At 44.5% G+C, this 25,779-nt stretch overlaps 1 protein-coding gene across 5 annotated transcripts in view; it reads right to left on the reverse strand.

The window, feature by feature from the left end:
* The window catches only part of SNX29 (sorting nexin 29), a 205,153-nt gene that overhangs the window by 134,864 nt on the left and 44,510 nt on the right, over positions 1–25,779 (reverse strand). For all 5 annotated transcript variants that reach the window (XM_028705264.2, XM_028705266.2, XM_077918489.1 and 2 more), the window contains one exon: positions 21,879–21,961. In XM_028705264.2, coding sequence (XP_028561097.2) covers positions 21,879–21,961 — 83 coding nt within the window. The remainder of the gene's footprint in view (positions 1–21,878; positions 21,962–25,779) is intronic.

The raw sequence follows: 25,779 nt of genomic DNA on the forward strand, positions 1-25,779 counted from the left end.
GACCCAAACCAATGTAGCATGGCAGGCCCTGCCCTGTGGACTCCTTGCCAATTGAATCTGGGCAAGAGCAGGGGCGTAGGAAGGGGGGCGGACCGCCCTGGGTGCCGTCACTGAGGGGGTTGACATTCGGCGCACCGCCCACCCGCAACTCCCAAGCCTACCCGGAGCCGGCGGGGTAAAAGGGGGAGCTGCACCGCTTTGCCAGTGGCATTCCCCTCTTCCCCCTGCGTTTTGACAGCTCAGGGGAGCCTTGGGAGTCACAGGTGGGTGGCAGCTGAATGTCCGCCATTGGCGGCTCGCTCCACCCCTGTGGGTGGCTCACTCCGTCACCAGCTGCAGGGCGCGCACGCCGCTCCGGGCATCCGAGTGGCTATCCCGCGCCTGGGAAGGTACCCTCCTTGCTACGCCCCCCACGCGAGTGCGCCCGCCCTGGGCAGCATGGGCATATGCTCTGCCGCTGGGCAAGAGTCACCCCCTGCTTTCTTTTAGACATCTTTTTCAACAAATGTAGTTACTTTCATTTTCCAATACACAAAAAGCAGTAACAAAGAAGAAACAGAAGAGATCAAAGTGATAGTGGGAATTTTAATTGTATTGTTCAAACAGGGCTTTGGAACAGTGATTTGTTGCCATTTTTTAATTAATTTATTATTATTTCCTCCAAGGAGCTCAAAGTGGTGTACAGTGGTACCTCGGGTTCAGACGCTTCAGGTTACAGACTCCGCTAACCCACAAATAGTACCTCGGGTTAAGAACTTTACCTCAGGATGAGAACAGAAATCGCGTGCTGGCGGCACAGCGGCAGCAGGAGGCCCCATTAGCTAAAGTGGTACCTCAGGTTAAGAACAGTTTCCGTTTAAGAATGGACCTCCAGAACAAATTAAGTTCTTAACCCGAGGTACCACTGTACATGGTTCTTCCTCCCCCTTTTATCCTCAAAAAACAACCCTTTGAGGTAGGTTAGGCTGAAAGAAAGTGGCCAGTCCAAAGTCACTTGCGTACTTTCTTATTGAGCAGGGAGGGATTCAAACCCTGATCTTCCAGGTCATAGTCCAACATTCTAACCGCTACATTACACTAGCTCTTAATTCTTATTGATGCACCTTTGATGTATTAACTGAAGTTATGCTTGTAGCATTGTGTTTTGACGTTGAACGCTGCCTGGTTGTATGCTCCACGAAATATTTAAATCAATAAATCGCAAGAGCAGGAACGTTATACTTAGGTGGTATTAGAGAGCTCGCAAAACCTTTAAATGAAATTGCTAAAGGAGGGGGTGCAGGAGCACATTCCTGTGGAGAAGGCAAAAAGGCAAGTGGTCGATACATCCGTCGGAGTGCCCAGAGGAGGGTGAGATTTGGGGCTCTTGATCCGCCTCCTCACACACACAGCCTGTTTCTGTGTTGTTCAGAATCAGCTGTCAGCAGCCGAGAAGCCGCAACCCTGTATGTGTTTATTCTGGAGTTAAGTCCGATTGAGCACTGCAGGAATTAACTTCCAAGTAAACATAACACGGATTATTCCTGTATGTTACGAATCTTGTTTATTTGTGTAGCCAGAGCCATCACACAAAAAACCAAACCTGCATGTTTGAAGTCTTACTGAGTGAAGTGGCATGAGTCAAAGGAAAGATTATTGACAAGGCACAGTAAGGGGGAATATTGAGAGGCATGTTGGGGAGTGGAAAGGGAACTTTATTATCATCAAAGAATCAGATTCATTATGCTTTTTTATTCCAAAGCGAACCCTTTCAACCTTTAATCCATTAATGAATATCCAGAGGGGGTCTAGCTTTCCAGTTTTTAAATGACCGGCTTCAACCCTAGAAAGATATAGGGAAGCTATGGGGGAGGGCCGTAGCTTAGTGGTAGAACATACGCCTTACAGGCAGGCGGTCCCGGGTTCAATTCCCGGCATCTCCAGGTAAAGGCTAGGAGAGACCCACTGCCTGAAACCCCAGAAAGCTGCTTCCAGATAGTGCAGACAATATGGAGCAGGGACAATATGGAGTGAAAAGATTTGAGACCTGCAAAAGGTGTCAAAATCCTGGTGGAACAAGGGCCATTGGATGTTCCTGGCTCTGCTTCAACACATGACTTGTGGGCCACTGCCATTTTCAGCCCTATCAAATAGGACTGTGCGCAAGAAAATGTTTGGGAAGCCCTGAACCACAGCAAGTCTTTACTTCCTTGATTATATTACTTGGTGTTTGTTGGGTGTGTGTTAAGCCGCTTCTGGCGAACCAGAGCAGTGCACGGAAACGCCCTTTACCTTCCCGCCAGAGCAGTACCTATTTATCTACTTGCACTTTGACGTGCTTTAGAACTGCTAGGTTGACAGGAGCTGGGACCGAGCAACGGGAGCTCCATCCTTATTTCAGACACTGTGGTATATTGGTATATCATGATGTTCAGCTGGTGATATATCATGATGTTGAAAACCAGATGTTGGCCAGCCCTATCCTGGACTGCTGAACCTTGTCTTTGTCTCTTGAACTGGTTATGCTGTTGCCACCGCTTTGCTTTGTAAGAGCACCAGGACTAGATACTGCTCTTTCCTAGCCACTAAGTCTGCACCATTGATCTGCTACAATGAAAGTTTGCTTCTTACTTGCAAATAAGCACCACTGTGGTTGGGTTTTGGACAGGAGCTGGGATATTTGTTCACAGCTAACTCAAAAATAATAATAGTACTGGACCGAACTGCAAATATCTGGGAATGCTGCTGTTCAAGCCATGGCTCAAGGTAAGAAGTGGTTTTTTAAACTGTGCTAAAGTGGATCTGACAAGCATTTAAACAGCTGGAGGAAACAGGTGGCCTGTCAGTCTTGCGGCTCGGGCAGTTGCACTATTTGTGGAATGAGCTCGTGCTTGGCTCAAAGTGCTCCATGTCGCACTGCCAACAACCATCTTGGCTCAAATTTGCATTATCCCAGCGATGAAGAAATGAGCAATCAAGGACAATTAGGAATTACCTGCCTTGATGGCATCGCTCAGTTGCTGCTAGGAACGATTAGCGCAAAGTGGATCAAGCTCCAGCCTTTTCACCTCCTCCTTTGTAACAGTTATCCCAATAGGCAAATTGTTGACTATTAAGCTGATAAGGTAAGAACTTTCATCTTAAGGTACGCATAAATACTCCTGGTTGGTAGCAGAATGCTGTATCTGGGAGACTAAGATAATGCACTAGTCCTCCTATCTTTTTAATAAATAATAAAAAAAGAACTATTGAACAAATATAGAAAGAAAACTACAAATGAAAACTACTTTTTTTTTTTTACTTCTTTTGCAAAAGCAGATTCTAGCCACAATAAAGTGAGACCTGTCTGTATCTCTGCCATCACTAACCTAGGAAGCGAATTTTCTCTCTGATAGCAAAGGAATCATCTTTGGATGTGTGTCCTGTGATGGACAATCAGCAAGAGAGTTGTGGTTGTGTTTCCACAGGCAGCAAACCTCACCTCATCGCAAGTATTCACTTCTTCAGATACTGTCCCCACACAGGTGAGACCTCGGGGTTGTGGTGTCAACCATTGTGGGCTGCCCAGGTAGCACTGCCCCACAACATGGCCTTTTCAGTGGCAGTTGCCCATTTATGGAATGGCCTCCCTGGCAAGGTGTATCCATCTTCCTCATTACTGATTCCTTTAGGAGGAATCTGAAAACAACTAGACTCTAGCCTTTTCCAGCATCTTCTTCCTTTGGCTAAAAGGAACTACACCCCACCAGTACAGGTTATTCTCCAGCTGAGCACAGGTATAAAGAGTGCAGCAATGCAGAGAAACTATATGCTCTCCTTGAAGTTCAGAGTACGTCTGTGCCATATGTTCTAGTTTAGAAGCTACAGAACTCAAAGTTTCATCTACTCAGGTAGCTACCTTATTGTTTTCTGTGGCAACAGTTGCTCTGATGCTGTTTGCAGAAAGGAGGATAATCTTCTCGTTGGTTAATCCCAGGTACACGGCAGGTGGGTGATGTATAATAATAATAATAATAATTTATTATTTATACTCCGCCCATCTGGCTGAGTTTCCCCATCTGGCTGAGTTTATAGAAGGATTCTGTGCATTTCTGTAAGGCTCAGATTCACTCCATTTCCACTGATACAGCTCCCCTTTACTGCTCACTGCCACAAGCTCAGAATACAAAGCATCAATAGAAATAAATTTCATCCCATCCTTATCCAGCCACCACTGCAAGTCCTTTCCTAAAGAGACCGGGCTTTGGACAGGTGTATTCTTCTTGTCAAGGTCTGGCTCCCCTTCTTTGCTTGTAGAGCCTCTTTCATTATATCAAATGAGGCTCCATCAAGCCACCTTCTTTCATACAAACGTAAAACAGACTCACGTTCATGCAACAGCTCAGAGTCTCTCTCTAAGGGAAGAAAGAGAACTCGGGACGAGCTTAGCCTGGAAAGTGATGAGCGCCAAAAGGATGGATAACCAAATAATAATAATAATAATAATTTATTATTTGTACCCCGCCCATCTGGCTGGGTTTCCCCAGCCACTCTGGGCGGCTTCCATAGAAACCAAAAACCCCACTAAAATATCATACATTAAAAGCTTCCCTGAACAGGGCTGCCTTAAGATGTCTTCTGAATGTCAGGTAGTTGTTTATTGTTTTGACATCTGATGGGAGGGCATTCCACAGGGCAGACGCCACTACCGAAAAGGCCCTCTGCCTGGTTCCCTGTAGCTTTGCTTCTCACAATGAGGGAACCGCCAGAAGGCCCTCGGCACTGGACCTCAGCGTCCGGGCAGAACGATGGGGGTGGAGACCTCCTTCAGGTATACTGGGCCGAGGCCATTTAGGGCTTTAAAGGTCAACACCAGCACTTTGAATTGTGCTCGGAAACGTACTGGGAGCCAATGTAGGTCTTTCAAGACCGGTGTTATGTGGTCTCGGCGGCCGCCCCCAGTCACCAGTCTAGCTGCCGCATTCTGGATTAGCTGTAGTTTCCGAGTCACCTTCAAAGGTAGCCCCACGTAGAGCGCATTGCAGTAGTCCAAGCGGGAGATAACTAGAGCATGCACCACTCTGGCGAGACAGTTCGCGGGCAGGTAGGGTCTCAGCCTGCGTACCAGGTGGAGTTGGTAGACAGCTGCCCTGGATACAGAATTGACCTGCGCCTCCATGGACAGCTGTGAGTCCAAAATGACTCCCAGGCTACGCACCTGGTCCTTCAGGGGCACAGTTACCCCATTCAGGACCAGGGAGTCCTCCACACCAGCCCGCCCCCTGTCCCCCAAAAACAGTACTTCTGTCTTGTCAGGATTCAACTTCAACCCATTAGCCGCCATCCATCCTCCAACCGCCTCCAGGCACTCACACAGGACCTTCACCGCCTTCACTGGCTCTGATTTGAAAGAGAGGTAGAGCTGGGTATCATCTGCAAAGTAACCAATATCTTCTGAAAACATAGCATCAGCATCAGTAATGACACTTGGGTGAGCAGAACGTATGTCAGCATCCAGAAGAGACATAAGATCCTCTCCAGGAAGGTAAGATTCACTCGCCGTGTCGTCACCATCATCCCCATCTTCTTCATCATGGCTCAGCAAGTTGTTGACTGCAAGATTTGTCCGCTGGAGCTCTCTTATAATTACACTCCTAGATACTCCTTGTAAAACAACTTGTGCCTGTGAAATGAGTTCTTCTGCAATAACAGATGCTGAAATCACTGGCTGGGGCTGACCACCCAAGAGCCCAGATCCTCTATCACGTCCTGTTCGAATAACTCGTGTTTGCTTCCTGGAATCTCTAGCTCCAGCTGATGATCTACCAGAGGATCCTTCCTTCTTCACTTCCTCCGACATCAGAGCTCCAGCAACTCCCAAGGGTGTTGCCTGCCCGCCTGCCCAGAGTTTCAGAATCCAAAAACGTCCCTGCTTATCCAGGCATTTGATGGCTGAAAGGCACTGTTTCTGGCAAAGCTGAGAAGGCTGGATGAGGAAATGCTTTTGGAATGCTGTTGGGTTTTTTTTAATGCTTTAGTATGGATGTGCCTGCAGCCCTGTGCTCCTTCAGGAGCAAGGGCAGGATATACTGTATTTTTCCGTGTATAAGACTAGGTTTTTCCCCTAAAAAATAATGTCAAAAAATAGGGGGCGTCTTATACTCTGGGCCATCTCCCCTCATTTTCTTAAATCTGAGTCCCACAAAATAGGGATGTCTTATTCATGTCTTAGGGATGTGGGTGGCGCTGTGGGTTAAAACACAGAGCCTAGGACTTGCCGATCGGAAGGTTGGCGGTTCGAATCCCTGCGACGGGGTGAGCTCCCGTTGCTCGGTCCCTGCTCCTGCCAACCTAGCAGTTCAAAAGCACGTCAAAGTATAAGCAGATAAATAGGTACTGCTCCGACGGGAAGGTAAACGGCGTTTCCGTGCGCTGCTCTGGTTCGCCAGAAGCGGCTTAGTCATGCTGGCCACATGACCCGGAAGCTGTACGCTGGCTCCCTTGGCCAATAAAGCGAGATGAGCGCCGCAACCCCAGAGTCGGCCACGACTGGACCTAATGGTTAGGGGTCCCTTTACCTTTACCTATTCATGTCTTATCAAGTATTTCGGCATTTCCAGCTGTTCCTTTCTGACGGGGTATCTGTCACTCCAAATTATACCAGGCAGTTGCGCAACCAGGAGGTTTGGTTTCGATCTTACGGAAATGTAGCATTTCTAGGGGAAATGTGAGCTTTCTCCAAAATTCAGCACCATCCAGGTCAAGGCTTAGGTGATGCAAATCAGTCGCTTCAGAAAACCCCAACCGGGAAGGAACGTTGCTTGCATTCAGGGAGACTTCCAAGTAAACTTGTTTAACATCCGACTGTTGAGCGCTAAAGCATGCCCTCGTCTGCCATTGGTCACCACAGGACTTGGGCACACCTAACTTCCAAAGAAGCAATTGCTCAATACCATTCTAGAACGTAAAGAGATTAAAAGCATATTTGCAAAGGAAGCAGGGTGGTAAATTAGGAGGGTTCTTTGTAAAGGGACGTTCAAGTCAGCTGTACCACATAAAATCACTGCTGTCCAAAAGCAGCAATGGACTAATATTTCCCATAAGGAAAACAACATAATAAAACCATGTAAGGTCTGCCAGCTGGTGCCAACTCAGATCGGCTGTGCTGACCCAGCAGCTGGAGAGGTCCTCAGAGGAAAGAAGTCAAAAACTCTTAAGGCAATGTGGTAGACTACTGATAAAATGTCTGGCAACAACAGCGAAACAACACAAATATCACCGTGTACACTGTGATAAGCCACTCGCCTCGGTGTTATAAAATCCTGTACCATTATTTTGAGGAGGAAAGAGCAAGAGACGCAGAAGCTGCGCTCACCAACCTCCCAAATCCAAGAGTTTGCAATAAAATTACTGCTTTAAAAATTAATCCTTCCCTTCCAGCGTTAAGAGAAGTACATGGAAAACATCACTCGATAATTAACCTGCTGCTTGCATTATTACCCAACCGCTCCTCCAAGACTTCAAACCACACCGGCTCTCAGATTTTAAGAACATTTCGTTATCTCTGCTTAGCCTCTGGCAAAAGGCAGGAGTTCAATTAAATAAATATATGGCATGCCAGAAGAAGTGTCCCGTGGTTATACATATTGCACACGCACAAAATGCAAACACCACCTTCCCAAGGAATTTTGTGTGTGAAAGGGTAATAAATCAGGGCAGAGGACATGTTACTGTAGTCAGTGTTGTGAACGGAGGACAACTTTTCCATCCAGAAGGTCCACAGTTCAATTTCTGGCATCTCCATTAAAAACCATCAGGTAGCAGGGGGATGGGAGAGGTCTCCATCTATGTTCCCTGCTTGCTGAGGAACCTTAGGGCTATATGGACAAAAAGTCAGACTTGATAGAGGATGGCTTGCTAACTAGACATAGGGATTTGTTAGAATTCCTGCTCCATGATTGCAGTCATGGGATTTTTGTCTATCACATGACGGCGTATGTTTTGACTCCACAGAGTGGGAAGTGATGGAGACAGGATGTTTGTGTTACTGTGTTCCGTGAAGTGGGACTATTGTCCTCTGTTCTTTTTCTCTTTTCTGTCTGATGCTAGAGAGAGAGGGAGCCACGTTGCAGTGTTCCGTGTGTGTTTATATGTAAATAAAGTAGATTAGCCAAAATGCTGAGTTGCTGAGGTCTGTTACGCATGATGCCCAAACTCTGCTGATCCCTAAGTGTGCCGGTTTCGGTTGGCATCGGTCGCTGTGATGTTCGGGCTGAAGAAAGCTTCTGAAGTTCCCAAACAATCGACCAGGAGGGAGAGAACATGCCAGTCAGGCATGTGTCTCTACCAGGGTCCTACTCAAGTGTAGGCCGAGCTCCTAACAGTATTCAAAGCAGCCCTAAGGCGAGCGTTCCATCAGTGCAAGGATTTTTGCCTGCCCATTAAGACAGTCTCTTCTGGAGGTCCCAGACCAGATTTGGGGATGGCACAGGGCACATGTGGGGAAAGGAGATGGGGGAATCATGGTGTGCAAGAGGAAGTTGTTCTGCTTGCACAATTATTTAGCTGAATGCCACCAATGGGTTTGTAAACTAATTAACTGGTGTGATTGGTCAGCTAAAGATTTTTTTTTAAAAAAAATTAAACTCAAGACAAAACTTTGTCCACTCCCCCAACCCAAGCAGATTGATGAAGCTGGCAATAACCAAAGAAACCAAGACTTGGGATGCTGCAACTATGCAGTCGGGAGAGATGCAGCAGCTGCCTTGTTCTCTGACATCTTTTCGCAGGGCCTGCAAGATGGAGCTGCTCTGCCAGGCCTGACCCCTTCTTTCTATGGGACCCTGTATGTTAAGTGGCCTCTTTGGCTATTTCTATCGGCCCATATGGGACCAGCATGAGTGGCCGGGCCTGGTGAAATTTTAATTCCTTACCACTACGGTTATAATTCATGGGTTCCCACTTAATTTTATTGTGATTTTAAATGTGATTCAAATTGTATTTTAAACTAATCGTTTGATTTTGTGTTTTTAATGTATTTTATATATTTGGTGTTAGCCGCCCTGAGCCCGGTCTCGGTCTGGGAGGGTGGGGTATAAATATATTATATTATTATTATTATTATTATTATTATTTAAGGTTGATTAAGATAGCTGTTTCCTTTCCACTTCAAGTGGTTGTTTCGTCTTTCATGGTGAAGCTGACAATGACTTGTTGGCTATTTGCAGTTTGGTAGCGCTGCAGAGAGCTTGCTGGGGAGACCATGCATTAAAAAGGGACTCAAAAATAACTTAAACAAGGTTTTAATAACAAAAACAAAAACTCCATTTACACTAAATACATCAACATGACCTAAGCACCAAGCCATCCCCCAGGGTAATAGGAGAGCTAGGTGCTGCTCCTTATATACTACACCCAAATGCCTACACACCTTAATCAAATACAACTCAGCAGCACCTGCTATGTTTCACAGCTGTAAAGCTGGGTCTCATTATCTTGCTCTGGCCCTTGCTCTGGCCCCTTAAAGACATACACATCGAGTGGAACAATGCTGAACCTTTACATTTAAAGAAACCATTCAACATGACTTTCCTCTGAACAAAAGGAACTAGAGGCCTCAGGGCTACAGACATGGGAGCTACCGGCACAGCAGTTGCTGTGTTGGACTAGGAGTTGGGAGTCCAGGATTCAAATCTCTACCTGGCCATGAAGCTCCTAGGGCAACCTTGGAACAGTCACCATCTCTCTCAGCCTAACCCACCTCACAGGGTTGTCGCAAGGGACAAAGGGGGAAGGGGGAGGAAAATGTATGCCGCCTTGAGCTCCTCAAAGTAAAGGCGGGAATATAAATGCAATAAATAGCCATATATTTCAATTTAGAAGTCTTGTTTACACCTCCAGCAAACAAATGTCTCTGAAAGAGCCAGGCTTTGTTCCCCAGTTTCCCAATTAACAGTAGCATCCCGTATGGCCAAGCACTGAACCTACCCCAATTAGAAACACATTTCATCTAGATCTCAGGCTGATGTTCTCTCTCCTTTTCCAGCAAAGTTTTGAAAAAACAAATATTTGCCACCAACCGTATCTTTCCTTGTAATGTGAAAATCCAAATCCCAATAATCTGATTTATTCTGAGCCATTCCCTGCAATTACATTAAATCCTAAAATGCACAATGTTCTAAGGTCTATTTATCAGGACCTTTTCTTTGGACAACGCAAGAAGGTAAAGAAGATTACTGACAACTAACATATTAATTATGATGGAGCAGGGCTGAAATTGAAAATCTCTGTGAGCCACACAATTCTAGTATCCCTGATGAATACAGCTTTCGCCAGAATGTCAGGGAAACAGCTCCTGGCAAACTTCCAAGTGTAAAAAAGACTGAATTCCACTGCCCCATCTGTCCATACCCAAGTTACTTCAAAAGATCAATTTAAGAACTAAACTAATATGATATTTTAGACATAGAAGATCTCATCTCCAGCAATAAAATGGAAGGAAATTAGTGGGTCAGTTTTGGTTTATTCCAGCATTCCTCGTCATTTGCAACAACAAAAAGAAAGAGGGTTTTAAGACAAAGCACTACCAGCATCCAACACATCAGCATAAATTAAGGGCAAAAAGACCCTGAAATTTCCCATGTTATATACCGCATTTTTCCGTGTATAAGACGTCCCTGTTTTGGGGGACTCCAAATTAAGAAAACACCCCTCAACGCTACCTGTGTATAAGACGAGCCCCAATTTTAAACCTAATTTTTTGGTAAAAAAACCACCTAGTCTTATACACGGGAAAATACGGCAATTACCCTTTTCGTTGGACTCGACAGTTTTCACACAGCTGATAGTGGCACAACTACAACATGTTCTTTAGCCTTATGTTATGCAGGGTATTTTGAAAGAGAAGGGGAAAAACAGAGCTTTAAGTTAACGATTTTGTTCCTGATGGTGCTCGTTCCCTTGGCCTGAAAAGCGAGATGAGCGCTGCACCCCATAGTTGCCTTTGACTGGACATTACCGTCCAGGGGCCCTTTCCCTTTTCTTTAATTTTTAACCATCTTAATGTTTTGAAGCAAAAAGAGGGAGCGAGGGAGGGACAGACAGAGGGAGAATTAAGGGACCCTCTAATGCAGGGTTTCCCAAACTTGGGTCTCCAGCTGTCTTTGGACTACAAATGCCATAATCCATAGCTAGCAGGACCAGTGGTCAAGGATGATGGGAACTGTAGTCCGAAAACAGCTGGAGACCCAAGTTTGGGAACCTCTACTCTAATGTTCGCTTACAAAAAGTAGAGCAGAATACTGGCAAAGACCTTAACAGGTCTGTACACTAGGTCCTGAAAACCATAGGTGGGCAGAGTGCTGTTGTGCTTAGGTTTCGCTTGTGCGCTTTCCATAGACATCTTGGTCACTGTGAGAACAGATGCTGGACTAGGTTGGCACTTAGTCTGATCCAGCAGGAAAGTATTCTTTCTCGCAATCCCATCTCCTTGGCACACATCTATCTGCTTCTATAAAACGGATAAGTATCACTTTCCGTTTAAAAACACAGAGACACACAGACTTTGGAGTTGCCTGCGAATGACTTGAGAATTATACTTTGATTCCTTAAGCCTGGCACTTTCACAGTTTAAAGAAGCTGTATCCTCTGTCTTCAAAGGAAGGGAATCTCTAAGTATTTGATATTCAGGTTATGTATATTCATAAGAAATGCTTATAATGGATTAAATAGGCATAGCTAAACAATTAAACTGAAATTTTAAAATGTAATTGCGGTCTTAGAAAGTTTTCCGTCCACGTGCTGCAGAACCACTTTAATTCAGCAATGAACTCATTCTTTGAACATATATTGTGGGGGGTTTTTATTACCAAATAAATTAAAAAGGCTTCAAGTGAAGATAACTGTTAGCTTTATTATGATGATTTGACATCCACCAAATGATAATATTAGTTCTGAGCTGTTGTGCCTAAAGGAATTATTAAGTCTCTTTTTTAAAAAAAAGTCATTTGAGTGACACCTAAGTAAAATTGAATAAATCTCTTGGTTTGTTTTTATTTAGGTCAAAGATGAACTGCGGTGCGGCAGCTAGCTAGCATGGTGGGCTCAGATGTGGGAACTGGAGGCTCAAATCCCTGCTTAGTTCTGAAACCTGAACATCCCTCTATTTACCTCAAAAATGTTTTGTGAACCTTTATTTGAGCAACTGCAAAAGATTGAAGCCTTTAATGCCAGTACCAGGGGGATCTTATATTCTTTGTTTATTCGTGTATTTATTATTTCAGTTTGTATGTCGCTTTCCCACATAACTGTGCCCACAGCGGCTCCCGTAACAACAGAAAATATAAATCAGTATCACAGTAACAACCCAAACACTGATTCATTTCAAAACATCGTGGTCTGCATTCAATGAAGTTTTACTCAAGAGCAGACCCACTTAAATTAATGGACATGACTAACTCACACCCATTAAGTTCAATGGGTCTACTTGGATGCAACCCTCTGGGCAGGACTAGTGTCAGATGCAGCCCAATATGACAATCCAAATAAATAGTTCATCTTAATGATAAAGATATTATAACAAATTCATTATAATATAATAATAATAATTTATTATTTATACCCCGCCCATCTGGCTGAGTTTCCCCAGCCACTCTGGGTGGCTTCCAACAAAAGATAAAAAATACATTAAAACATCAATCATTAAAAACTTCCCTAAACAGGGCTGCCTTCAGATGTCTTCTAAACGTTAGATAGTTGTTTATTTCTTTGACATCTGATGGGAGGGCGTTCCACAGGGCGGGCGCCACTACCAAGAAGGCCCTCTGCCTGGTTCCCTGTAACTTTCCTTCTCACAGTGAGGGAGCCGCCAGAAGGTCCTCGGCGCTGGACCTCAGTGTCTGGGCTGAATGATGGGGGTGGAGGTGCTCTTTCAGGTATACTGGACAGAGGCCATTTAGGGCTTTAAAGGTCAGCACCAACACTTTGAATTGTGCTCGGAAACATACAGTAAACCATCAAACGGCATCCGTTTGCCAAAATACAGTATATAAATCTGAAGCGGACTGGTTAAAGATTTCCAATGCAATCGGATATAAGCAGCACCCAGAACTAATAAGTACAGTGGACGCTCGGGTTGCGAACGTGATCTGTGCAGGAAGCACATTCGCAACCCGCAGCGCCGCGTCTGCGCAGGTTGTGATTCGGCACTTCTGTGCATGTAACCTGTTCCAGTACTTCCAAGTTCAGCATGGTGCGCAACCCGAAATCGCGCAACCCGAAGCATCTGTAACCCGAGATATGACTGTACATAACTTTTTTCCAATAGAGGTTAAAAACTAAAGGACAATAGAGCTTAAAAAATAAAGGCTTCAATGATAAAGTGGGCCCAAGAAGCGGTCCGTCCAATTATGCTAAAAGATTGGGAAATTGGGATTGAACGTGCAACCTTGGCCACATAAGCACCATGCTCCAACCAAGTGAGCTGCAGAACTGCTTTTGCAGTTCTCTAAAACCTCAGTACCTAGGACTTGCCGATCGAAAGGTCGGCAGTTCAAATCCCCGCAGCGGGGTGCGCTCCCGTTGCTCAGTCCCAGCGCCTGCCAACCTAGCAGTTCGAAAGCACCCCCGGGTGCAAGTAGATAAATAGGGACCGCTTACTAGCGGAAAGGTAAACGGCGTTTCCATGTGCTGTGCTGGCTCGCGAGATGCAGCTTTGTCACGGTGGCCACGTGACCCGGAAGTGTCTCCGGACAGCGCTGGCCCCCGGCCTATAGAGTGAGATGGGCGCACAACCCTAGAGTCTGTCAAGACTGGCCCGTACAGGCAGGGGCACCTTTACCTTTACCTTTAAAACCCAGCCAATGGCCTGGTTCACATGCAAACACTAAGTCAAACGTTGTGATTCCCAAGTGCCTGGCGACCTACTGTCTGTTGAGTGCATGGAAAGCAATGTGCAAGGGAAGGTGATAGGTAGGCGGGACAACCCATCTGCCCATCATCTAACCTGCCCATCATATAACATCATAATGAGAAGCAGGACAGAGCATGGGAGAGGTAGTCTGCGTAGCAGAGGCTTTAAAAAGCCTGTCCGCTCTCAGCCTTTGCTGGATCAAGTGGCTTGCTCAGAGCTATCCGAGGTCCTGAAACCTCTGGCCAGCCTTGCAACCTTCTTCCTAGAACCTGGCCTCAGACCAGAACATGCCTTGCTGTTCAGTGCCGAGATCATCATTTGCGTTAAGGCCAGCCAAAAATTGTGGATCCTTCTATACCACTTCCATAGCAGCAGCAACAGCATGCATACATACATAGATAGATAGATGATAGATAGATAGATATAGATAGATAGATAGATAGATAGATAGATAGATAGATGATAGATAGATAGATAGATAGATAGATAGATAGATAGATAGATAGATAGATAGATGATAGATAGATAGATAGATAGATAGAGATAGATAGATAGATAGATAGATAGATAGATAGATAGATAGATAGATAGATATGCAGATTTGTAGTAATTCAGCTCTTTCCTTACATAAAGCAGCCTCCAACAAAACATCCTTTTTGGAACCATATGTATTATAAAACATATGCAGCTCAAATTTATTCTTAGTATCAGTGATGGAAATGTAACCCACAGCTGATGAAAGACAACCAGAAGGCATGGCGCAGAGCCGTTCATTTTTAGAAACTATCGTTCTATCACCACCCCCTTTTTTCTTGTGCAAAACCTGACCAACCCACACAGCTTCTATTCCTATCACTCCTTCATTTACATAATTGTAACACAGAAGAATATAGCTAGCCAAGGTTCTTTCCTCTCCCCTCCCCTCCCCCCCACCAGTAATTACACTAAGTCAGTATCTAATGAAGGATAATTTTTTGTATTTTAAGCAGCTTAAAAGGATCGTTTTCATGAATATTTTTTAATACAAATCAGTACACCAAAAAACAACCGCATAGTGCTTCAAAACATTTATCTAATGAAGCGCTAAGTCAAAGCCATGCAGGGACAGGAAAGTCAAGCCACTTGATGCAATCTCTTGATCAGGGATAGCCAACTTGCAGCCCTTCAAATGTTGTTGGACTACAACTCCCATCTGTGGGAGTCATAAAGCCATGGCAGAGGTTTGTAAATACTGCAGGGTGCCCCCTGACATTCCTCTGGGCAATGATTACCTTACAAGGAGAGGGGAGTGTCAAGCTTGACCGGATGAGGTAACGTGAGACATTGGAATGCAGCCATGCGGCTGGACAGAACAAAGGATAATAAAAAGTGATCGGAGGAGAGGAGAAGTCTCAATGAGCTCTCTCTCTTATTATGGAATATTACTCGCTCTCTGTGTCTTTATTTTATATTAAAGAAGTGCCACTTGTAATGGCTGGCCCGACAAGTGGTGCCCCGTGTGAGGCTGAATAATAAATACGACTGAGGTTTTTAAAAGAGAAAAAAAGAAGCAACTTAAGCAAACAGTCTGAGGCAGACTAAGAGGATTCTAACAGAAACTGTGAGAGGATTTTCGATCCAAGCAGTGGATATCATCGGCCCCCTACGTCCGGCAAGGATTGCAAAGCGCTGAAGCATCTTAAAAAAGATCCCAGGGTGAGTCCGATCCCTTTTCTTCTTTTTTTTATCAAGATTTTAGAGACATGGGTAGCTCCCTATCTTCTCCACAACAGAAATTTTTAAGAGACTTGAAATTTCTCCTCTCCTCCAACAAATTGGAAGTTCCTGATGGTGATGTGATACAGCTCATTCTGGCTATTGATGAACATTGTCCCTGTTTCCCTTTGAATGGAACATGGGAAATAAAACATTGGGACAAGATTGGTGAACATTTTCATGGGCTCCCCAGCAGTAGTGCTCGGATTTTAAATGCTTGGTGCAAGGTTCGATATGCTATGGGCTCTTTATCACCAAAAAATACCTCCCTGGCTGCATTGCCAACACAACCTCCAGCTTCCTTAATCCAGCCTGCTGTGTTAGAGTCTGCTGTGTTAGAGTCTGTTCCAATACTTGCTTTGCTGCCAGCAGCAGCTCCAGACCCCAAACCTCCAGACTACAGTTCCTCACCAGAGGACCCAATCCTGCAAAAATACCATGGTCTGGCTGGGAATGACCCTGCTCTTTCAGCAGCAGAACCAGCTACCCCTTTTCAACGTGCAGTCCTTGCCTGTTCCTTATCTCAGGATACTATGGCATTCCCTGTTATTGTGCCCCCTGCTGGTGCTCCAGCAGGAACTCAAGCCCAACTGTTGGTGCCAGATGACATCAAGCTTTTGGCACGTACAGTTTTGCCCCCATCAGCTGGTGTATTGTTTGCTTATGAATGGGAAATCGCCTGTGGTTCTTATGCTCCTGCGTTACTACAACAAGCAAGAGGGAATAATCCTAATCTTACCCTCGCAGATGTGATGGCTGCTATGATGGGGCATGGCCCCTTTGCTCAGGCTTCAGTACAAGCCACACTGCTGCAGATATTTTTGAGAGATACTGCTCTTGCTGCTCAACAAGCAATGAGAAAAATCCCGGAACCCACCAGTATCCAGTCTAGGTGGGGTTCAATCAGACAAGAACGGTGGCCTCCACCAAAAGAAAAATCCGCAGCACCAGCTTGTTTTTGAACAGCTTATTTCTGAACAATTGACTTTCGGCCACATTGAACTGTCTTCATCCCACTTCTGACACCAGCAGACAGGAACGGTTTGCTTTTACGTTGCCAGTATATAACAATTTGCAGCCCAACCAGCGATATCAGTGGATTGTCCTGCCTCACAGCATGTGGAACTCCCCTACACTTTGTCAGCATTTTATGGATGAAGCATCGAAACCTTTCCGCATGCGCCACCTAGAGGTGCTGAACACGAACTGCATCTGGCAGTGTTTGCCTTCCTAACCATTTGCCTTGCCATCCTTTGCTGCACCGTTATACAAGGAAGAGAAGCAGACGATCTAGTCCAGTTGAAACCACCATATTTCACCTTATCAGCTGGCAAGCCGCTGTCATCAGAATCCTACTCTGGCTGGCAGCATCCACGGCTCAGCCACTCTCGAACTAGAAGAACAGTGTTGTTGAATAAGACTTTTAGGGGTGAAAATTATCATAAGATATGGAGGGATAATATTTTTGTAGAAGATATGATTATGTTTACCAGTTTATTGCATGCTTCTAAATGTTGGGTGTGTATGCCTGCCCCCATTTGTTTTCAAATTAAAGAGGGGAAAGAATCATGGGGCATATATCCAAACTGTCAATATACTTTGAAATTCATGTTTAATAGCTCTTGTTCTCTTACAGGAACATACAGTGACCAATACCAGTGCATACCAGTGCATGGTTAAAAACTAGAAAGGAAGCCTACCATGCAGCTTGGAATCAGAATTCTTATATTCTTGGCTTCCGGATGGAAGTTGGCTTCGACATTTATTGATTATAGTGATTATTATAGTAGTTATTTGCATTATTTTGTGTTGCTATATACAATGTATTCCTTCTTTAATTTCTGTATGTACTGCATGGTTCTCCAGTCCGCGGCCCGCTTCCGGTCTCACAAGAGTCGCCTATCGCTCTCGACATAACCATTGGTACTGATATATATGGCTCTGATTAAAATATAAAGAAAGAGGGCATGTGGGAGTCATAAAGCCATGGCAGAGGTTTGTAAATACTGCAGGGTGCCCCCTGACATTCCTCTGGGCAATGATTACCTTACAAGGAGAGGGGAGTGTCAAGCTTGACCGGATGAGGTAACGTGAGACATTGGAATGCAGCCATGCGGCTGGACAGAACAAAGGATAATAAAAAGTGATCGGAGGAGAGGAGAAGTCTCAATGAGCTCTCTCTCTTATTATGGAATATTACTCGCTCTCTGTGTCTTTATTTTATATTAAAGAAGTGCCACTTGTAATGGCTGGCCCGACACCCATCATCACTAATCTAATCGGGGTTATGCTGGCTGGGGATGATGGGACCTGTAGCCCAACATCTGGAAGGAACCACAATGACCTCCTGTGCTCTTGACTTCAGCCTGTCTTTCTCACATTTATCAGTATATATATTTACCATCCATAGTCTGAAATCCTAGGAATGATTTAACGCGTTGTGCTGAGAATGGCTTGCTTTCAACAAACAGAATGACTTTGCTGGGACAGTTTCCCCAGAAAGATTTCTCCCATTTATACTGTATGTTTGGGGATATGGCTTGCTTTGTTAGCTCTGGTATGTGCTTTTACTCATTAATCGTGTAGCATGCTTGTAAAAAGGTAAAGGGACCCCTGATAATTAGGTCCAGTCGTGGCCGACTCTGGGGTTGCGGTGCTCATCTCCCTTTATTGGCCGAAGGAGCCGGCGTACAGCTTCCGGGTCATGTGGCCAGCATGACTAAGCCGCTTCTAGTGAACCAGAGCAGCGCACGGAAACGCCGTTTACCTTCCCGCCAGAGCTGTACCTAATTTATCTACTTGCACTTTGACGTGCTTTTGAACTGCTAGGTGGGCAGGAGCAGGGACCGAGCAATGGCAGCTCACCCCGTCACGGGGATTCGAACCGCCAACCTTCTGATTGGCAAGTCCTAGGCTCTGTGGTTTGACTGTAGCATGCTTATAGCCGCTATTAAAAAGGCATTTTTCTGGTCAAGTTAGTCAATAGATTTGGTTGCTAGGCGGTGCTTAGCTTAGCCTCTGGAAGTATAAGTTGCATGAAAATGCTTGCTATTTCTAAGTAAGATTCTCACAGACCAGGCCTCAAGCTGACTGTGCTAGTAGGCGAAGGGGTTATTCAGCCTTAACATCTGAAGACACACAAGACCATCCATCACCTTGCTGCAGCTAAGCGGTTCTAAATATAGTACTGCGATGGAAGACCCCTTTAGGTTCCATGATGGAAGACGGCAAGTGTGGTGTAGCAGTTTGAGTGTGGGTCTAGGACATGGGTAGGCAAACTAATGCCCGGGGGCAGGATCCGGCCCAATTGCCTTCTAAATCTGGCCCACAGACAGTCCAGGAATCAGCGTGTTTTTACATGAGTAGAATGTGCCCTTTTATTTAAAATGCATCTCTGGGTTATTTGTGGGGCATAGGAATTCGTTCATTTTTATTTTTTCCCCAAAATATAGTCTGGCCCCCTGCTGAAAAAGTTTGCTGACCCCTGGTCTAGGATCTGGGAGCCCAGGGTTCTCAGCCTAACTGCCTCTCAATAGGGTTGTTGTAGGGGTTAATTGAGGAGCAGGAGAATACTGCACACCCCCGTGACCTCCTTGGATGAAAGATGGAATACAAATGCTAAAAGGAAGTAAGAAAGGTGGTGAGATAAATATAAGAAAATTAAAAATGTCTTTACTTGGAATTAAGCATAGCCAATTTCTTATCCTTTCGATCCCAAATTCAGCATGGGCCATTCTCAGATTTACACATCGTACACTGCCAAATTTCAAATCAGTCTGATGAATTATTTTCTAACCATAAGCAGTAGAACCTATTCCTCACGCCTCAATTTCTCATTATAACAGCAGAATGTGATTCAGCCAACTCACGCTTAATGCAGGGCTATAAATGTGGCTGTATAATAATAAATTATGTGAGAGACTAATGATGGCAATACATAAACTGCTGAAACATTTTATCCTCTAATCTTTAAACTTTCAGTCAAAAAAACCAAATATGATTTTTCAGGAAAAAGTGTTTATTGTAGGAAGTTTGCGGGGGCTATGGGAGCATAGATGAGTGCACTTACAAGGAAAATTCATGAATAGAATTTATGTCTACGTATTTCTTATTAAAAAATCAGGCCATGATACTTGCAAGAAGAATCACATCACTATATTGATTTAAATTGTTTTACAAACAGGAATTAAGTTACTTAATTCCTCCAGGAGCTTAGAGAACCCTCAATCCATAAGTGCTCAAGCTGTGAATACCAATGGAAAACTTATTTCCGCAGTTTAAAGCACTAGAAAAGTACTAAAAGGCTTTTTACCGCCTGTCAAGAGATTTAATTTTCTCCATCGAAAGTGTGTGTGTGTGTGTGTGTGTGTGTGTGTGTGTGTGTGTGTGTGTGTTTAAAAAGTACCAGTTCTCTCTTTTCAGCCAGTTATTCTATACAGCAAAAGAACCCAGCCCTCACTTCCAGCCAATTTACTTCCAGAATAAAAATAAACCTGAGGAGTGGGAAGAACACATTTTACTGAAAATCAAAATGTGTCGAGGGGACAGATTTTAATGGGCCGAAACCCAAGTCACAGCTAACTTGTCCCAAGTCAATGAGATATTTAAAAAAACAAAAAAATTACTCTGGATCCAACCCAAGAGCCTGAAAGAAGACACTTCTCTGCTGGTTTCCATGCCTAGGATTCTTAATAGCTACTGGACATAATGGCTTTGTCCTACCACTACTGTCAGAGGCAGTATGAGGAGTTGCTGGGAATCCTACGTGTGGGAAGTGCTTTTGTACCCAGGTCCTGTTTGTAGGCCTCCAATAGGCATCTTCAGCATTGATTTGCCCATGCTCTAAGATCAGGAGACGAGGTCCTCCTGGTGCTCCTCTCCCCAGTATGAGGCATGAAGTGTGCAGGTCTGGGGAAAACCTTCTCCTCATCCTCATCTTTCCTCAATGAAAGGCATCTCAACACATCTTCCTATAATGTCAGGCGGCTTAGTTGAGACATGGTTTTTCTGGCATGCTTCACTGAGAACATTCCACAGCTGGGGAGCTACAACCAAAAATGGTCCTCTCCCTTCCTGCCAGCCTCTGAACCTCCCTCAGAGGAACTCCATGAGAAGGGCCTCAGATGAATGCTGAAGGACAGGGGTCAGCAAACGTTTTCAGCAGGGGGCCGGTCCACTGTCCCTCAGACCTTGGGGGGGCGGATTATATTTTTGGGGGGTGAACAAATTCCTATGCCCCACAAATAACCCAGAGATGCATTTTAAATAAAAGGACATATTCTACTCATGTAAAACCATGCCGATTCCGGGACCGTCTGTGGGCCGGATTTAGAAGGTGACTGGGCCAGATCCGGCCCCTGGGCCTTAGTTGCTGAAGGATTTGTGTAGGTGCCCATCAGCACTCTGAAAGTCTGGAGTAACATGTTCTGATCTTCTGGCCCCAGCCAAAAACCTGGATGGCCACTTCTAAGATTGAATCTAGAGTTGAGAGAGCAAAAATCTGTTCACCCAATGGGGATTTTCTGTCCCCTTCTCCTCACTGCAGTCTTGCATCCTCCAAAAAGACTCTCCAGAGAATCAGGGGTTCCTCATGAATCAAACTCCACCCAGTGGAGGAGATGGTAAAAAAATGTAGAATTGTGCCAGTGTGGGTCACTAAATCTGTATCCAGCCTACAGTACCTAAACAAACACTTGCGCAGGCTGTGCATTAGCCCAGAACTGAGGATACAGCCACAATTCTCTGTAAATCTTAAATAGTTTCCAAGCGATCACAAAGGAGTGTTTAAAAGAAAAGAGGGGGGCACAAAAAGGGAATGAGCTTTAAAGGAATCATTCCTCAACTTTGCCCTAGAAACAGAAACCTCTTAAGGCAGAAGCAGGACTTATTGTCATCCGTTGGAGAAAGGGCCTTGGTTCCTTTATGGATCTAAAAGAAACACCAACCACAATCGCCACATAAATAATACAGAGACAAAAGCAAGCTGTCTTATCACCCCTGCGCAACATGCACAGGACCGGCGAGCATAAGCCATCAATTGCTCTTTTGTCAAGACTTACCGAAAAATAGTAGAACGATAATAGCCTCCCATGTCGTGTGAAATTACAGGATTAAAATGTTCCATACTAACCAATGGGGAGCATCTTGTATTTTTCAAAACTGTATTTTGGCAATGATTCATTAGCAATGCATTTTGTACCAGCAAAGAGAAGCACTGTCAATAATGCCACAAGCGGCCGTTTTCCCCCACACTCACCTTCCACAGCCTGACCTTCTCTTTTCAGCATCTGGACAGCTCCTACGTACTTCTTCAGCTGTACTTTTAGCACCTCGTTTTCTCTGCAAATACAAGAACAACAACAAATAATATTGCTCTTCTTCTCCTTTAAAGGTGGGGAACAGGTAAGTTATAAAATAAATAGTGAACACGGGGATCCAATACCTGATATAGTAGAACTGTGACCATGGCCATAAAACTCCGATTCATGTGACTGGATGGATGTTGCAGCTAAGAGGCAGCTGTGCAAATCAACTGCCATATGCCAAAGTCAAGCTGTTGGTCCATCTAAACCAGCAGTGTCTACTCCAGCAATAGTCAAGATGGTGCCCTTCAGATGCTGCTGGACTACAACTCCCATCAGTCCCAGCCAACATGGTCAATGGTCAAAGACCATGGGAGTTGTGGTCCAGCGACATCTGGAGGGTACCATGCTGGCTAGCCCTGCTCTGCACTAATTGATGGCAGCTTCAGAGACATGCAAGCACAAAGAGATGGGGAGTTGATTCACTATATTGTTGCTACTGGATTAATTATGTATTACTGCATTTATATTCTGCTTTGCCTCCAAGTAGAGTTCCAAGTAGCATGAACAGTTCTGTCCATTCCATCCTCATAACAGCCCTGTGAGGTAGGTTAGGGTGAGAGAGCGTGACTGGGCCCAAGGCCACCCAGTGAGCTTCATGGATTCGAACCTCGCTCTCCCAGGTCCTAGTCCGACACTCTAACCACTACACCACACAGTATTTGTGTTTGCATGCCACTGTGGGTGAGATTACAGATTAAAGGAACATACACGAGTAAGAGGAAAAGCAACAACATTCCATAATCAGGGTGATATGGATGTTGTGATTGTCTACAGTCCAGGGTTTGATACTAGGTGTATATTTAAGGACAAAAAAGCAGCCCTCCTTAATCAGCACAAAAGTTCATCACCTCCTTTCCAAAGTGGACAATCAGACGCCTCCAGGAAGCCCAAAAGCAGGCCATTAAGGCAACATCCCTCTCCCAAGAAATTTTCTCCTGAACCCAAATTTTCTATACAGCCACCTTGGCTAATGGCCATAGAAAGCAACTACCCTAACCCTCTTAAACCAGGGGTCAGCAAACTTTTTCAGCAAGGGGCCAGTCCACTGTCTCTCAGACCTTGTGGGGGGCCAGACTATATTTGGAAGAAAAAAAATGAACGAATTCCTGTGCCCCACAAATAACCCTGAGATGCATTTTAAATAAAAGGAGACATTCTACTCATGTAAAAACACGCTGAGTCCCAGACCGTCTGCAGGTCGGATTTAGGAGGCGATTGGGCCAGATCCAGCCCCCAGGACTTAGTTTGCCTACCCATGCTCTTAACTTTCTTCCTCTTCTCTTTGTTTTAATAAAGCTAAGCTTGAAAGTATGTGGCTAATGCCTGAGGAACCTCTTGGGAATCAGAAGGTGCCTGGAGCAGAACTTTCACCTCCTCTCCTCCCCTCCCCATGACTAGCATTAGCAAGCAAAATATGCCTAAGCAGGTTTCTTTCAACAAAAAAATGCCCAGGGCACAAAATACATCCCAAGAAATCTCATTTTTTGCTACTGGGGTCTTTTGGTTTTTTTCCTTTGTCCCAACTAGGGGCAATTTTCCAAAAACACTGGTCGAGGGTAGCAGACTGAAATATCATTCTTCCACATACAGTGATACCTCGGGTTACAGATGCTTCAGGTTACAGACTCCGCTAACCCAGAAATAGTACCTCAGGTTAAGAACTTTGCTTCAGGATGAGAACAGAAATCGCACGGCAGCAGCGGGAGGCCCCATTAGCTAAAGTGGTACCTCAGGTTAAGAACAGTTTCAGGGTTAAGAACGGACCTCCAGAACAAATTAAGTTCTTAACCTGAGATACCACTGTACACTTTTCTTTTCTTTTCTTTTCTTTGGTCGCATTTTTACCTCTCGGATATACCACATTTACTCAAATATACTTTTCATGAGTAGATTATAACTTTGTTTTATTGAGCTTTTCAGAATTAAAATAACCTTGTTTCATTACATTTCTCAGAACTGCGCACGCACGCACACACACACATGCACAAGAAAGGTTTGTGGGGAGGGGAATCATGTATTGTTTCTGGAAAGTACAAACTATGGGCACATGATAGCAATGTTTAAACACCACTGCCAGAGGGAGTAACGCTACTGGAAACTGCAGGAGGGGAAAGTGCTGTTCTGCTCAGGTCCAACTTGCGGGCTTCTTGTAGATTAGCCACCGTGAGAACAGGATGCTGGACTATTTGGGCCACTAGCCTGTTTCAGCAGACTCTTCTGTTCCTTACCTGCCATAACTCCCCCAAACAGGGGGCATTTCAGCTAATAAATCACTACAAAATGATTTGGGGGTATTGGATAAGGGTACAGAAATGTTCCAACTTGTTACACCTTGAAAACCCATGGTGGTGTTTATTATCAGTGTCCAAGAAACAAGCTGCTTTGTTTAGCATGGACGAACAACAACTGTTCATTCCATTTGCATGGGTGAACTAGCTGTTGTTCTTTTGAACAGTGCTAGTTAAATCAAGGGAACATTTTCTCAACTTGGGGAAAGATTGCTGCATAAAAGTGACATTACAAAGGAGAAATCTCCTAAGAATTCACTGGGAAATGACTTGGCCAGTATATTTTCTTTAATAATTACAGAGCTGTCAAGTCAGATTTCTGGTCAGTGCAACTTTGCTTAATTCAGCCTCCTCCAGAACTGTACAAATTCCTGTGTGGCCACGGAGTATACATTACACAACGATGAAATTTTAATGAAGATCCCGAAGGCATTTTATGCTGTATATTACTCTTACTGCTTCCGTGTGGAGAATCTAAACACCAAGCATCAGACTTGATCTTTACAGAACGGGAGCAACTCTGCTAAAATTATCACTTGAATCTGAACAAGAGAGAAAACAATTTAACTGAACTCACCGAGTTTTAGCCTTTAAAGAAAGAAAGAGAAGGGTTAATGGGAAGATTATAGCTTTCCGTTTATTGCAGTTCTGAGAAACGTAATGAAACAAAGTTATTGTAATTCTGAAAAGCTCTATAAAACAAAGTTATAATCTACCCATGAAAAGTATATTTACATTTTAATTGCTTTTACTGCTTTTAGCTTTATGTGCTTTATAGTGACCACAGACTTTGTGATGCCTAATAATCTACAGACACTTCTGGGGCGGGCGGGATTATAGTGCCAAAAAATGACTACAGATTTAAAGTACATCGTGTTGGCTTCATTTTCCCCCTGCATGTCTAGGTCAGGGACTCGTGATTCTTAGTCCCAGATATGGAAGGTTCAAAAGCATAAAGCTAGAGTTTGCCAGATGCAAACTGGAACTGATGGATCACCAACTTATGACATATTGAGCTAGAAAATAAAATAAAATCTATCTAACATAAACTTTTGTTTTTTACTAGAGTAGCATGACATAAGCTGCCAATGGATGGCTTACAAATAAGAAGGATTTTCAGCCTCTTCCTAAAATAATGAGTTGGGGGGGGGGGGAGTAGTACTCTAAACAATCCCTCTCAAATACGGTTTTCTAACTTGACACAGAACCCAAAAGGTAGATACGTCTTTGCAACTACTCAATGGTGAAGTAAATTTTATTTAGTAGAATATGCATATGCCCGTAATAACAATCAAAATTACTTTTATGAAAGTTTGAATGCGGCAATAAATTTGCATTAAGGTAAAGGTAAAGGTACCCCTGCCCGTACGGGCCAGTCTTGACAGACTCTAGGGTTGTGCGCCCATCTCACTCAAGAGGCCAGGGGCCAGCGCTGTCCGAAGACACTTCAGGGTCACGTGGCCAGCGTGACATTGCTGCTCTGGCGAGCCAGCGCAGCACACGG

This window comes from Podarcis muralis, chromosome 14, assembly GCF_964188315.1.
Source record: "Podarcis muralis chromosome 14, rPodMur119.hap1.1, whole genome shotgun sequence".
Lineage (NCBI taxonomy): Eukaryota > Metazoa > Chordata > Lepidosauria > Squamata > Lacertidae > Podarcis > Podarcis muralis.